General features: G+C 39.3%; 1 protein-coding gene across 1 annotated transcript in view; it reads left to right on the top strand.

Annotated features, from left to right (window-relative positions):
* vipr1b (vasoactive intestinal peptide receptor 1b) overlaps positions 1-7,245 on the top strand; it is a 49,929-nt gene extending 42,684 nt beyond the window's left edge. Inside the window, exons 12-13 of the mRNA XM_040044105.1 lie at positions 1,553-1,594; positions 3,467-7,245. Of these exons, the coding sequence (XP_039900039.1) occupies positions 1,553-1,594; positions 3,467-3,658 (234 nt within the window). The 3' untranslated portion in view covers positions 3,659-7,245. The remainder of the gene's footprint in view (positions 1-1,552; positions 1,595-3,466) is intronic.
* Positions 7,246-13,996: the final 6,751 nt, after the last annotated feature.

Below are 13,996 nucleotides of genomic sequence, written 5' to 3' on the forward strand. Positions count from 1 at the left end.
CATTACAACAGCTTGGAAGATATGGAAACCTTTCCAACACAATCCTCTCCTTACTCCTTTTATTCCCCCTTCTTATTACAACTCGACTCCCATTTGTTTTGTCTGTGTAATACATTTATGACTGTCATGACTGCCACATGTTATTTTTTACAGCTTTTCCTCTGTTGCTTTGGCTTAATTAAGACAGTTAAAGCTGTAAGAAGGTATTTGGAACACAAACACAACTGTCTACAATCTTTATAACCAAGAGAGATTAAGTCTTCTTCATGAGTTAAATAGTTGTGCTCACCAACTACTTTGTTAGGTACTCGTTGCTAATACTGAACTGATCCCCCTTTTGCATTCGGAACTGACTTCGGATTCTCCGTGGCACAGAGTTCCTCAGAGATTTTGGGCAATATTGACATGACAGCATCAAACAGTTGCTGCAGATTTGTTGGCTGCACATCCATGATGTGAATCTCCAGTTCCACTACAACCCAAATTGAGATGGGGTGACTGTGGCGGCCATTTGGGTACAGTGAATTTGGCTAATAAAATATCCCCAAACACCATTACACCACCATCACCAGCAGTCTGGTCTCTCGATACAAGGTAATCCAGATTCATGCTTTCATTTTGGTAACACCAGACTACCACGTTTTTCCAATCTTCTGTTGTCCAATTTCCCTGAGCCCGTGAGAATTGTTGCCTCCTTGTCTTAGCTGACACGAGTGGCACATAATGTGGTCTTGTGCTGTTGAAGCCCAGCTGTTACAAGGTTCAGTGTGTTGTACCTGTAAGCTCCTTTTCCATTAGTATCTACTACTAGTAGTCAGATCATCAAACCCATTTCCCATTAGGTCATAGTACCTGGTACAGGTACTTTCTTAGTACCTGCTTGCCCGGGTTTCCAAGCGATCCGAGCATGTGCTAAAATGTGACATTGTCAGACTGCATGCACATCACAAAGGAGTGTGGAATTTCTCGGGACTTGGATCAGCTAATGTCACATACTGCCCAGTTAGCTAACAGCTGAGGGCCATTAGTAGGAGTGTTGTAAAACACATTTACTGAGCTTTAGCGCACCAACGTGTCACCAGTTTGAAAACAAGGAAGAGCCCACTCAGATACACCGAGGAATCGGACTGGACATTGAAGAGAGAAAGGAGTAAGGAGGTGGGAGGGGAAGACGACGTAAAAAAAAAAGTGTAGTGAATGTTTGTGGATTATACAGGGGTTTCTCGCTTCTTACACTGCAAGGGAGAGCATTAACCGTGAGGTGCATGAGAATCGGGAGAGCGAGGGAAGTCCAGTGAATCATACAAGTTAAAATCATGTCTTGTTGAATCTCTCAGATAATAATAATAACAGTTCCACAGAGTAGGTATTCAGATTTGCTAAAAACACGGGGAAACCATCCTTAGTGCTAAGATCTTAAAAAGGATGCCTCTGGAACTGAGAAAAACTGTAAAAATAACAAATAATTGATAAGACGAGATGATCAAAGAAGAAATTTAACCATTACATCCTCTGCTCCTGCTTTCTTATCAGTGTTTTTCTTTCCTTTTAGGGCTTTGTGGTCGCAGTCCTTTACTGCTTCCTGAACGGAGAGGTAGGTGATGTAAACACTGCTGATATAAACACACCACAGTACTTCCACACAGAGATAGCCTGCAGTCGTGCTCTCATTCTCAGAAAATGTAGTTTATCTGTAGTTTCTCCGTCGCTCCCTGTGCGCACCATTTACATTCACACACACAGTCCTGACAGGTAGATGGAGCGGCGGGTATGAGTCACCGGCGCTTGTCGTTCCAGCTCCTCTCTTGGACCTCCCCACAGCATATTTTCTGCACTTTGCCTGCAGGGTGGGAGGGCTGTAAAAAGCACACAGTCTTTTTGGCAGGGAGCAATTCAGTGATGTCTGCACAGGCTCTCTGTGGGCAGATTATTTATGTTCTCAGTGCTGGGCCAGATTGAATCACAGTGATGGGCTAGATGGCGAGGCTTCACACTATGCTGCCTGAATTTTAATCTCATGCAACTTCCAGGTGTCCTTTACTAAGTGTGGAAGATTTGTGCACTGCTGGTAAGTTATGTTAGGTTTAGTTGTTGAATTCTCGGTGCTTAAGGAATGGCAGACATGTCGATAGCAAGAAAACAAATATTGACAAGGTAGAAGTGGAAGAAAATGACTGAAGAAAAAGCTATATTGATTTTCTTTTTGCCTAAATAATGCAAAACAGTTTTTAAAGTGTCATACTCTCGTAAAATTCATGCAAAAGAAAAAACTGCTGGACTCGATTGCGAGGCAGGACTGTCTTTAAAAAAGAAGATACGTGGGTCCAAATGAGGGGTTGAGGGTTTTCTGGAGAAGCCGGTGGAGAGTGTGCAGCCAGGTTTACTTAACAAGGAGTTGGCCGAACAAAGAGACGCAAGCTGGTAGAGCACAAGGAAGGACCTAGACTCTAGGTCCTAGAGAAATAAATGTGAAGCCTAAGTGTTCTTATTGCTGCTGCCGATGAAAGCACATGATGGCGAGTGTGTGTGTGGATGACTGTGTGTGGGAGGGGCGGGTTGATTAGTCGATGAGTGTCAGGTGTGCCAGCCAGAGTCCAGTGGGAGCTGGAGCAGTGCCACATAAACAGGGAAACATATGCACACGCACATACTCAGAGAGTGAAGGGAGACCTTGGAGATGCACGCACTATTTGGGGGGAAAAATGAATGTAGTCTAATCCAGTAATAGAAGTGTACAGTGTGCAGAATAACACAAACACCTGGCACAGCCCCTTAACCTGTAATACATGACACAAAAAAGCAACAAATTTCCAAAACCTGCAACTGACTGTAGATAATGTTCCAACATAAGAAAATATCTGCAAAAAAACAACAAAAAAGGCACATTTAAAAATATTCAATCCTCCAGCAGAAGGTTTGGTTCACTTTCCTCCCTCTGACATGGTCTAAATGAAAACTAATGTCAGTGTCGGGTACTGCTTTTAATGGCGCGCCACCTCAGCGCTGGTGGTGTTTAATTCTGTGGATTTTCTCTGGGTGCTTTTCATTTTTTCCCCTCCGTCCTTGAGCTTCGTCTGCTGCTGAAAATCACGCCAACCAATTTGTTCTTCTGTTTAATTAAAATGCAGGTCACCCGCTTTTAAGAGAGCTGCAGTTTTTATAGTCGATTATTCAAAATCTTCTAAATTGTCCAAATTTGTTGTATGAAATAAATTCAAGTAAAACACTTGGAGAATGACAGAGGTGTGTAGGGAGTAACAGCAGGGCCTGTCCACATGTACACGGGTATTTTAGAAAGCATTTGGCAGCATTTTGTCCTTTTGTTAACATGTAAACTCTCTTTTTGGTCGGAGGTGTCAAAAACATTATCAGTGAATTCCCAGTAATGTTTTATGTTGGTAAAGAACATGTAGCTCTACTTACTGAATAAACATGTAATTGTCCCTTTTGCTCTAATCGGTTTCAGGTCCAAGGAGAGATCAAGAGGAAGTGGAGGAGGTGGCACCTGCAGAGATACATGGACTCAGACACCAAATACCAGCACCCGTCTATTGGCAGCAGCAACAACTTCAACACCCAGATCACCATGTTGACACGGTGCAGCCCGAAAACTCGCCGGGCTTCATTATCCTGTCACGATGACTTGTCTAGCATCTGAGTCACAGTGACACAGACACACAAAATGCTGTACAAAATGCTCTCATGCCAAACATTAGGCAGAACGTCGCAGCATATATAAGCTTTACCATAAGTACTCTTGGGTCATGTGTGTGGTGCAGAAGATGGAAAGTGATGAAAGGATTGGAAAAAGATATAAGGACACGATGTGACCATAATCAGCTTTGAAGCAGTTTGTAACTGTTCCAAAAAATACATTTAAATGAGAAGGTAAGTTGCACATTGCTTAACAAACAAAGCGTTTGCGGAGAGAGTCATTTTTGCGCAGGTCATCTGTACAGGTGAATTCAAGTCATATCATTACAGCTCTTATTTTTTAAATATCCTGTGTGCTTACGTGAGTGGGCTGGTGTAACTCTGAGCCTTGTGCACTCCTGCAGCTCCAAATAGTCAAGTTTTGTGCTAAAGCTTTGGAAGAAATTGAGGTGATGTATTTTTCTAACAGCAGCATCACAGGCTAACAAAGGTACTATACCAGAACTGGACTGTGAGGGTGTGTTTGAGTGCTGAATGTAAATAGTGCTGGAAAATTTGCTTTAAAACATACTTTAGAGTATCCAAAATAAGCATAATACTACACTTCCCCCCCTTTGCTGTGTAGGAAGACAGAAAAAAAGACAGGCTTACAGAGCAGGAAACTTTATTTCCATAAATGCCAAACAGATTAGGCTTCAGACCAAGTGATGCTGATTCACAATGATGGGTTTGGAGCACAAATGCCCTTCTCTGCACTATCATGCTCATGAGAGACCGGTTGCCCTTTGCCTTCTTTTATCAACACAGCCTTCCCTCTTGGCGGTGGGATTCTGAGCCTATGATTAGGTAGATATTTTTCATTATTTAGGGCACTGTGGCGGTTTTGTGTCGATCACTGACGAGTGCCTGGGTTTGGTTTGTTGAACCGACTTCTGCGGTCTAGTCTTTGCTGGCTGTTGGGCAGTACAGCAGCTCTGAAGAGGAGATGTCCATATGCAGCTCATTCCTTGAATGTTTACATTTACTTGGGAAGAGTTATAAAAATGATGCACAGTCAAGTGTGCAGTGTAAATAAACTTGGAATGCTTGTGCCATACACATCACATTGTGGTTATAATAATAGTAATGAATCACTAAGTGTCGTTTTTTCAAATTAAAGCATGACAGGATTCAGAATCTTCTGAATCTCCATTATGCATAATATTTTTTGAATTCTTCAGGTTCAGACTTACTTCTCCATCGGAGGAGTCTGAACTTGACAAGTCAGCAGAGAATGTTAGATCCTGTATGCAAAGCAAAGTGACAAGGATGACTGGCCCTGTCACAACGATGCTGTCTTTGTGCTTTTGAGCTCGCGTAGGTTTGAAAGTAAGGCTTGTTCATTCTAGAGGGAACAACGGGGGAATCCAGCTTTACACGGGAGGAAGGAAATCATCTCAACCCACCAGTGATTTAAAGGTTTAGATCATCAGTAAGTTTAAGAATAAAAAAAAAATCTAATGTGGTAATATGTGTCAAGGAAATATTGAATATCAATATATCGCCTTCAGATTGCTGAAAGTAATAATTATACATTTAGAGAAAAGCTAAAAAGATTGGAACCGCTTTCATATTGTGGTCAGAAGTTTACATACACTCATCGTGCTAATTTTGGCCTATTAATGACTTCTTTGAACCGTTCTCTTTCCAGGGTGGAATGATTGAACAGCATACATTTATATTTAATTAAAAATAACTGGGTAATGGTCCCCTGCAAAAGTATCCATGCAGGCTCAAATATATGCGTAAGCTGAACACTGAACACTGGCAATAAAACAGCCCCAGAGCATGATGCTACCACCATTGACATCACTTGACAGTTTGCACAGCAGTCTTAGTTTTTCACCTTTACTCCTGCAAACGTAATTCTTGCCTTTGTCAACTCAATCTTTGCGTTTGTCTAAAACCTTTCTCCTTCAAACTCGACTGAAATGTGCAGTTGCAAATTTGAGTTTGAAGGTGTCGATTTTGGAGCAGCGACTTCTTTCTTGATCAGCACTTCACTGTGGACAGTGACACTTAATCCTTGGCGGTTCCTGCCTTGTTCCTGAACATCTAACCAATTTGCTCTCATCTAAGGGTGACATTTTCGGTCTTCTTCTAGACCTTGGCAAAGTGGTAACAGAACTATTACTTATGTACAATTGTTTGAACGATTTTCCTGGAATCTGCAGTATCTGCAGTAGAAATGGCTCCAAGAGATCCAACTAGAACCTACTATGTGTAGTCAATCATGATCAGTAACAAGAAGAATAATGGGCCTTGACCTTGTCAAACTAAAAGACATCGTGAAACTTCAGCACTGTATTTATACTGTTGACCCTCTTGGGGTTTCCTACAATTGATGGTAAATTCAAAGTTGTGCACCCAATTCAGTTTTTAAATGTGTACTTTTAAAAATGGATGCTGTACAATCTTTCCATCCAACATTTCAAAAATTGCAATCACACTCATATCAAAAGCACCAGTAAGTTACTGTACACAGAAAACATTCATTACTTCATTAATTCTTGGTCTACTCACCTTCCAAGGGACAATTTCAAACAACCAGCCCAATTAAACTAGTAACACGTACGTTTGGACTTTTCATTTTAATGGGAAGTAATCATTGCAGGTTGGAATAGGTAGGTCAGTTCTCCACCATTATTCTCTACAAGTGCATTCATTAGTATTTCTGGGATGTTGTGGCATGTCTATGTTCTAATTATGCCACAGCAGTTCAGCTGGGTTAAGGTCAGGACTTTAGCAAAACATGAATTTATTGCTGATTTACTTTCTGTGCTTTGGGTCATGGTCTTGGTGCATTAATCATTCACTTTAAGCTTCATGTCATGTGCTCTGCTACCCAGACATGATCCAAATTTAAACTAATAATTTCCTCAATGATTGTTGGGAGTCAGATTTTGTTTCACACGTCTAGAGGAGATTGTCTCTGTTTAGAATAATGTTTTCCTCCATATTGTCCTTCTATTAACCCCATTCTTGTTCAGTGTTCTTAGTGGACAAGGTCTTAACAAGTTACAGGTGTTTTGTTCTCTCTCTTTCACCTCCTTTAAGATTGAATAAAATGTTCAGGACACCCACAGAGAATATCAGCAGTTCTTTAGTTTGTAAAAAATTTGTCTTATTGTGCATTTCTGAACACCAAGGTTGTTTGAAATGCTTTAGTAGTGATTTTCTGCTTCAGGCATCTCTATAACGATTCTTGTCTTTGTGGTCTCCTGAAGATGTTTGCGATCAAAGCATGGATCACACCAGCCAACCTCTTTTGAGAAAAGTCAGGCTATTTTTCACTGCACTTATAGCCTCCTTGATTGAAACACCTGACTCCAGATAGAGTTTTGGTAGAGTTATTATCACAGTGTGTGTTTGTGTTCAATCAAGGACATACAAAGAGTTATATAAAGTAATGCTGATTTTGTATTATTACACCACTCAGAAAATTTAAGGGAACACTTGATCAACACAGTGTAACACAAAGACAGTTAAACTATTATGACACATTCTGTCCATTCAGGTTTCACAGGAAGTCCAGCTCCTCCAGGGTGGCACGTCCTAACAAACTGTCAGAGCTGGACTCTGTGAAGGTGGCTAACCTTAGTAATAATAATAATAATAAACTTTATTTATAGACACGTGTTTAAAGACCCTCAAGGTCACCTTACATTAGTACAAAAAAATAAAAACATAAGGTAAATGAAAAATTAAAAACACGTATAAAAGTATAAAAGCTAAACAAGGACAAAATAGACTAAGATGGAATCATGATGAAGGATATGCAATTTTGAATAGATGGGTTTTAAGACGGGATTTAAAAGTGGAGAGAGAGTTTGTCGTCCGGAGATCTGGTGGAAGTATATTCCAAAGTCTCGCTGCAGAACAACTAAAGGCTCTGAGTCCCATAGTCAACCTTACAACAGCATGTATGGATGTGCCACCCCAGGTGAGCTGGAATGGGGTGCAGGTGATAACTCTTGTAATGAGCAGGGGTATTTGGGAGGGTGGGGGTTGTCCCGATCTTGTCTTTCACCTGTTGCACCTGTTGTAACTGTGCAAATTCACAGTGGTTTATATTTCCTAACTGGATAGATTAGTGTCCCTGAAGTTTAACTTTTTTATTTATTTATTTATTTTTTTTAACAGTGTAGTTTAGTTAGACTGCGTTTTTAGTTCTGAGTTACATGATGACCAGATCACATAATGCATGAACCCTAGGAATTCCAAATAGTTCACAAACATTACTGACTCTAGCTTCATATTTAGTGTGCACACATGAGTCAATTTAAGTCGCAGCATCAAGGCAAATAGACACATTTGCCAAAAAGCACCAAATCACAACAACAGTCACCTCAAGTTGCCTGATATTGCAACTTATAGACCATGCAGAGAAATCCCCAACAATCAAGTGACTGCCTACGACTGACCATTTGGCGACAGTGGGAAGAAAAAAAAACCCTTTTAACAGGAAGAAACCTCCGACAGAACCACACTTGGGGAGGGCCAGCCAGGACAAAAGGCACATTGCGGAAGAGAATCAGAGATTAAAATGTCATTTTTCACGTTGCTTATAAGTGTGTGCTTAAATACTCCTACATTTTTAGCGTCTGTCTTTTGTCGTCAGTAACTTTAGTGTAATTTTGTGAATTTTCCAGTATACCTCTTAAAATGGTGAATGTAAATAGATGTGTACAAAGTGGGAAAGCAATTATATTAGACAATGTTTCTCAAATTCAGTCACATATGTCTCTTGGGTTGATTGTTTTGGTTACCAAACATTAAAAAGGGATAATATATATATAAAAGAGTGCACTTAGAGTAACTATGTGCAATGTAAATCTGATTTTTTGTTAACTGGATAATGTGTTGTGCATATCTGGGTTTAAGATCATTTGTTTGGTTTGCTGTTGTGCGGTTTGTGTAAGACTGGTGTAAAGCATTACATTGTAAATCTGCAGTTGTACAATTTGCTCACATCTGTGTACACATAAAGCCATGCTTTCCTTTTAAAAACTGCTTAATGTGCTAATTAATTTTGCCATTTTAATGTGTAACTTTAAAGGTGTTATATCAGCAAAAAACTTACCTTACCAAAAAACCTTTCTCCTCGTGTATTGTATGAAATAAATTATTCAGAAACACACGAGAAAGTGGAAGTCTAGTGTCCCTTTGTAAAGTTCCTCTGTGCTTCAGTATTGTTTTAAATTCCTATACCTTTAACGTAAAATGAGCTTTTTTTGTGAAAGATATGCTACACCATGCTTTTGTTACCAAAGTCAGACTTATTTTCATAAGGGCTTTTGGCTACTCAACAAAGGCTCGGCTTTAACCTCCTAGGACCTGGCGTCCACATATGTGGACATCACATTTTGGGTTATTTAGACTAAAATACTCAATTTTGCTCTACATGGGCCTGATATCCACTTACGAGGACATTATACTGCTACGGTTCTATCAAAATTTTAAACCAATATCCTCATTTTTCTTAAAAACATAAATAATGTATAAAAAAAAAAAAAATCTGGTCATTCTTTGTTTTTTACATTCATCGGGCCCCAAAATGCCCAAATATCAAAGAGAAATTAAAAATGCATGCCGTGGAAGAGTTCAGGTCTTAGGCGGTTAAGTCACTTATTTCTTTATATATCTCTGAGGAAGACTCACTTAAAGCAAGTTTTTCATGCAAATATGCTAATGCCTGCAATAAGAACAAAAATCTGCCCTCCTTTCCTTGTATATTTAAATATTCACATTTTACACCCATTTCCTCTTTGACCAGCAATTCTGATCATGTTTAGCAAATAAAAATGTGTCTATTTCAGGACAAATTTCAGCTAATATGAGTGCGTAATATCATCACAAGGGAGTACATTCGATTCTTGTGGCAACAGCGTGTTTGTAGCAGACAACCCAATGGGTTGAAAACACTCCCTCTCTGCACCCCACACAAAAGTATTATCCCATTAAATGGCTGTAGTTTTTCCCTTCATTATGTGCCGTTACAGGTCACAGTGCCCTGAGAAGAACAAAATATCTTAAAACTTACACAATACACTTTTTTCCCCTCCCGGGGCTTCAGCTATTCAGTTAAGCAAAGAAAGAATAATCAGATTTACATAAGTGGGCGACATACAAAAAAACATAGCTTCCATGTTGAGTTAAATAAACAATCAAATGTGACAGATTTTCTAGAGCAGAACAACATATTTTCTATTGTGTGTGTGTGAAGATTTTCTTCTTCACATGATTTCTTACATATATTTAGAGAGTATCTTCCACCAAGGGCGGGCCAGTGGTTTACAATGGAAGAACTCACTGAAATCTCACAAATCTTGAACAATCCTGACAATATAAACTTCTTGACATAAAATAATCATTTATGCCAATAAGATTTGTAAAGACTTGAAGAGTTCAGTTGTTTGACATCTGCGTCATCTTTCCACTGCCTTAAAGATGACAGTAATGGTCCCATGCATTAGGAGCTAAGCAGAACAAACAGTTAATTATTGCTGTTGGGAAAATGGCTTTAAAATTCATTTTTAGCGTTTCATGTAGGAAATGTATTCATTATGTTTGTAAGATGTTGTTGCTCAATTTGGATACCCGGGTTAGTAGTACATTTCTGCACTTCACAAACATTTACACCTATTAAAGATGACAAAAACGTGAAAAATACAGGAATTTTGCAGAGGTTTGTCTTATGGATTTTGATTTTCTTAATCGAATTAAAACAGCTGATTGGCTACTGTGTCTGATTTTGTGTTTGTTACAATGTGTTGCAACATCAATGAAATAAAATGCTGCATTAAAAAATCACTACAATTTGGCCCTCAGAGATATTTTTCTTTAAGTAAAAATATACATATATGAATGAAAGTAAAGATTCCTGCACCTCAAACTGATTTTCAGTATTTGATAGATATGACTGACCCTCAGAGTTTGCTTTTGTGTATAAAACTTCAGCTATTAAAGTTCATCCTTATGTTGTCCCTCATTTTTATTTCTACAATTCACTGACTTGAGTGTGGGGCACCTCGTGCGGAGTTCAGCAACATAAAGAAAAACAACTTCAACAAAGACAAGGCTCTGTGTGCCATAAAAGATTAACAACTACACTCCTTCATGCCCTGTTCCTCTGATCAGCTGCTTTTGGGTCTCATTTTTCATTAGCTCTGTCCATGAAGGCAAATTGAGCTTGCATATAATGTGATTACCAATGCACTGGAAAGGTAGCAAATGTAAATAAATGGATTAACCGGTTTGGAGGATTCTGCATGAAATTCAATGCAGAAAATAAAAAGAAGAACCTTGAGGCTTGTGTGTGATCATCTTTGTACGTTTATGTTTATGCTATGCTGTTGAATATCGTGCAGTCAGATGAAATGTTTGGACTACTTTTGGTCTAGACTTCGAAATTTGTCAATGTAAGGTCACAGCTGTGAGATTTCATGAAGACAGCGTGGGATGCATATAAGACAGAAGACGGATGAAGTTATTTTCAGATTCCCTGTGACTCTTAAAATGCGAGACAGGTGTCTTGCCTTTGAGCATCATTCAGTATTCATAGCACTGGTTAAATATTCATGTGACAAATAAGGAGAAGCTTGGAAAGGTGAACGACTGAGCAAACAAGTGAGCTCTGTGAGGCTGTTTTGATCACATCTGCTGATTAAAAGAGACATTGTCTGCCAAATCCGACCTGATCTGTGGCTGAGAGTCAGTAATAAATACTGAAGGTTTGCCTACTTTCCACAGGTAGTGCAAATCTAAGACTGAGTTATTGTACCCCGTGTATGGGATGGCTCCAGTAACTGGCTGTAATTCACAAAAATATACCCACTAACTGATGACAAATGTTAGACTTTCTATGTCATATGAGGAGCAATAGCAGTGATTTGCATATAACAGAGAGTGTTACAATAAACTTTGATTTCTCACCTTGAACTTTATGACCATTTCACACATTAGCATGCCAACCATGACTTCCAACCAATGCATGGTGATTTTAAAGAACACAGTGGCCCTGAACTGACCTGGCTCAATGACCCCCAAAGATATTCTGCCACGTAAACTCCCCAGTAGTTTCCCTCAAGCAGCCACCTCCACACACTTGAGGCAGGACTGAGAAGACCGCCATGTGCACACACAGCAACAAAGCCACTGTGGACAAATCCATGAATTTGAATAGATTTGTTTTTATCTACAGGGTTGCGTGGAGTGTGGTCTGGGTCTCCGATGCAGAGGAGGGGTGGTGCAGTGGGTTCAGGGGCCAGTGCTGGGGAGGCTGGCTGGGGCTGATCTGGTAATCAGCCTCTCCCTATATCAGGAGGTCACTGATGAGAGAGAAATCACTGTAAATAAAATGTCACCAACCCTTCAATATTGTATACATGACGGGTCCTTTGGTCACAAACACGAAACTATATTGTCATTTTTTTCAGGTAAATCGCCTAATAAATGACTGTATAGTATTACTTTTAAACAACTTTTTGACAGACATAAAAAAAATAGTGTTATCTTATTTTTATGACAGGTAGTCTAATAAATCTGTTACAGGTAAAATACTTATGTTGTATAACTGCCCTTACATCATAAATAAAGGCAATGCCATTAGGTCACTCTTTTGAAAACTCAATCAGTGCCACCGCCTGACCCCCTCACAACCAGCTGATTCACTATTTATTTAATTAATGTAAAATAACTTTGGCATCTTTAAATAAACCATGAAAACTTACAGCACATATGGGTCAAAATTTTGCATTTTTTGAGTATTTTTGAATCCTTGTCACTTCAGAAACACAGGAGATATCCACCTGAAATTCGTAAGGAGATGTTCAGTGCTAAAATTTCTTATTTTTTTTCAGCACTGTTGCACTAACATCATAATAATGGGATATATATTAGTTTAAAGCAGGGGTCTCGAACTCCAGGCCGGGCCGGTGTCCTGCAGATTTTAGATCTCACCCTGGGTCAACACACCTGATTCAAATGATTAGTTCATTACCAGGCCTCTGGAGAACTTCAAGACATGTTGAGGAGGCAATTTAGCCTTTAAATCAGCTGTGTTGGATCAAGGACACATCTAAAACCTGCAGGACACCGGCCCTCGAGGCCTGGAGTTCGAGACCCCTGGTTTAAAGTAAACCTCCACCAGTGTGATGTCAAAATGCTGATTTAATGCTAAAAGTGCATTTTGTGTAAACTTATATCATCATGTGGGATACTAAGTGGTCGGTCAAAACAAGTTGCAGCACATGAAGGGACTCTTTTCATCTACATTTTGAAGCCAGGCTCTATAACATAGAGTAACAGAAACAAGCAGATCGATCACTGAGGTCAAAGTTCAGTTTGCAACCTCTGACACCTGTAAGGTATAGGATGTCATTTTTCCTTTCGATCTCTATGGCTGCCGAGCTGCTCTTTCATCTTGCTTTTAAAAAAATAAATGCTCAGCTATGATTAAATCACACCCCAGTTAATTAGAATGAAACACATGTGCTCATATTCAGTATACATACAGTGATTTATCACCACCAGCACATTTGCCTGGTTGGGCATGAATCATGTCTAACCAGGCAGGGTGTAAACAAGCTTGGGAAATTACACCACACATTTATACAATCACGGGAAGCTTGATCTCACGTATGAAATGAATGCACAATTCATCAATGGAAATTATTACTCACATAGCATTTAAAGTCTTGTCTGGGTCAAGTATTTGTATTGTTTGAAAGTTCTTGTGCCTTCATGTGGAATTTCTTTGCAGCTAAATCAATTTAATTAACTCTTAACGCACAACTGTATCCAAAAATAGGTTTTTCTTGCATTATCAGATTTAGATTTAAAAGCCCTGCAGCAATGTCGTGAATCCACCAAACGTCCAACTTCAAATTTAAAAAAAGAAACTAAAGAAAAAACTAAAACACCTGTTTAAAAAGCAGACTGTGTTTTGAAATAATGACTTTTCATCTGATTGCTTTTCTAATGTTCATTTGCAGCAGCTTTGTAGATTGCTCACACAGGAGCGGTTAGTGTGGGACTGATAGAAGAACCAATTTCTGTCTATCTCTGTGTTCTTATAAAAGGACAGGAGGTGGATGAAAGCAAAAAGAGTAAAGTAATGGGATTATGGGGGGTATTTTTTTAAAAGGCTTTACATCAACACCAGAAAAGGGCAAATGAAACACACAGAGCTCAACGCGTGCTCTTTACATGCATGAAAAGATGTTTAGAAAAGTGCAGACTTTCTGCTTTAATTCAAACGCTGTAGCAAAAGTATTGCAATAACCGTTTAGGCTTTACAGCC

The sequence above is a fragment of the Simochromis diagramma genome, unplaced genomic scaffold (genome assembly GCF_900408965.1).
Source record: "Simochromis diagramma unplaced genomic scaffold, fSimDia1.1 OVJJ01000602.1, whole genome shotgun sequence".
Classification (NCBI taxonomy): Eukaryota; Metazoa; Chordata; class Actinopteri; order Cichliformes; family Cichlidae; genus Simochromis; species Simochromis diagramma.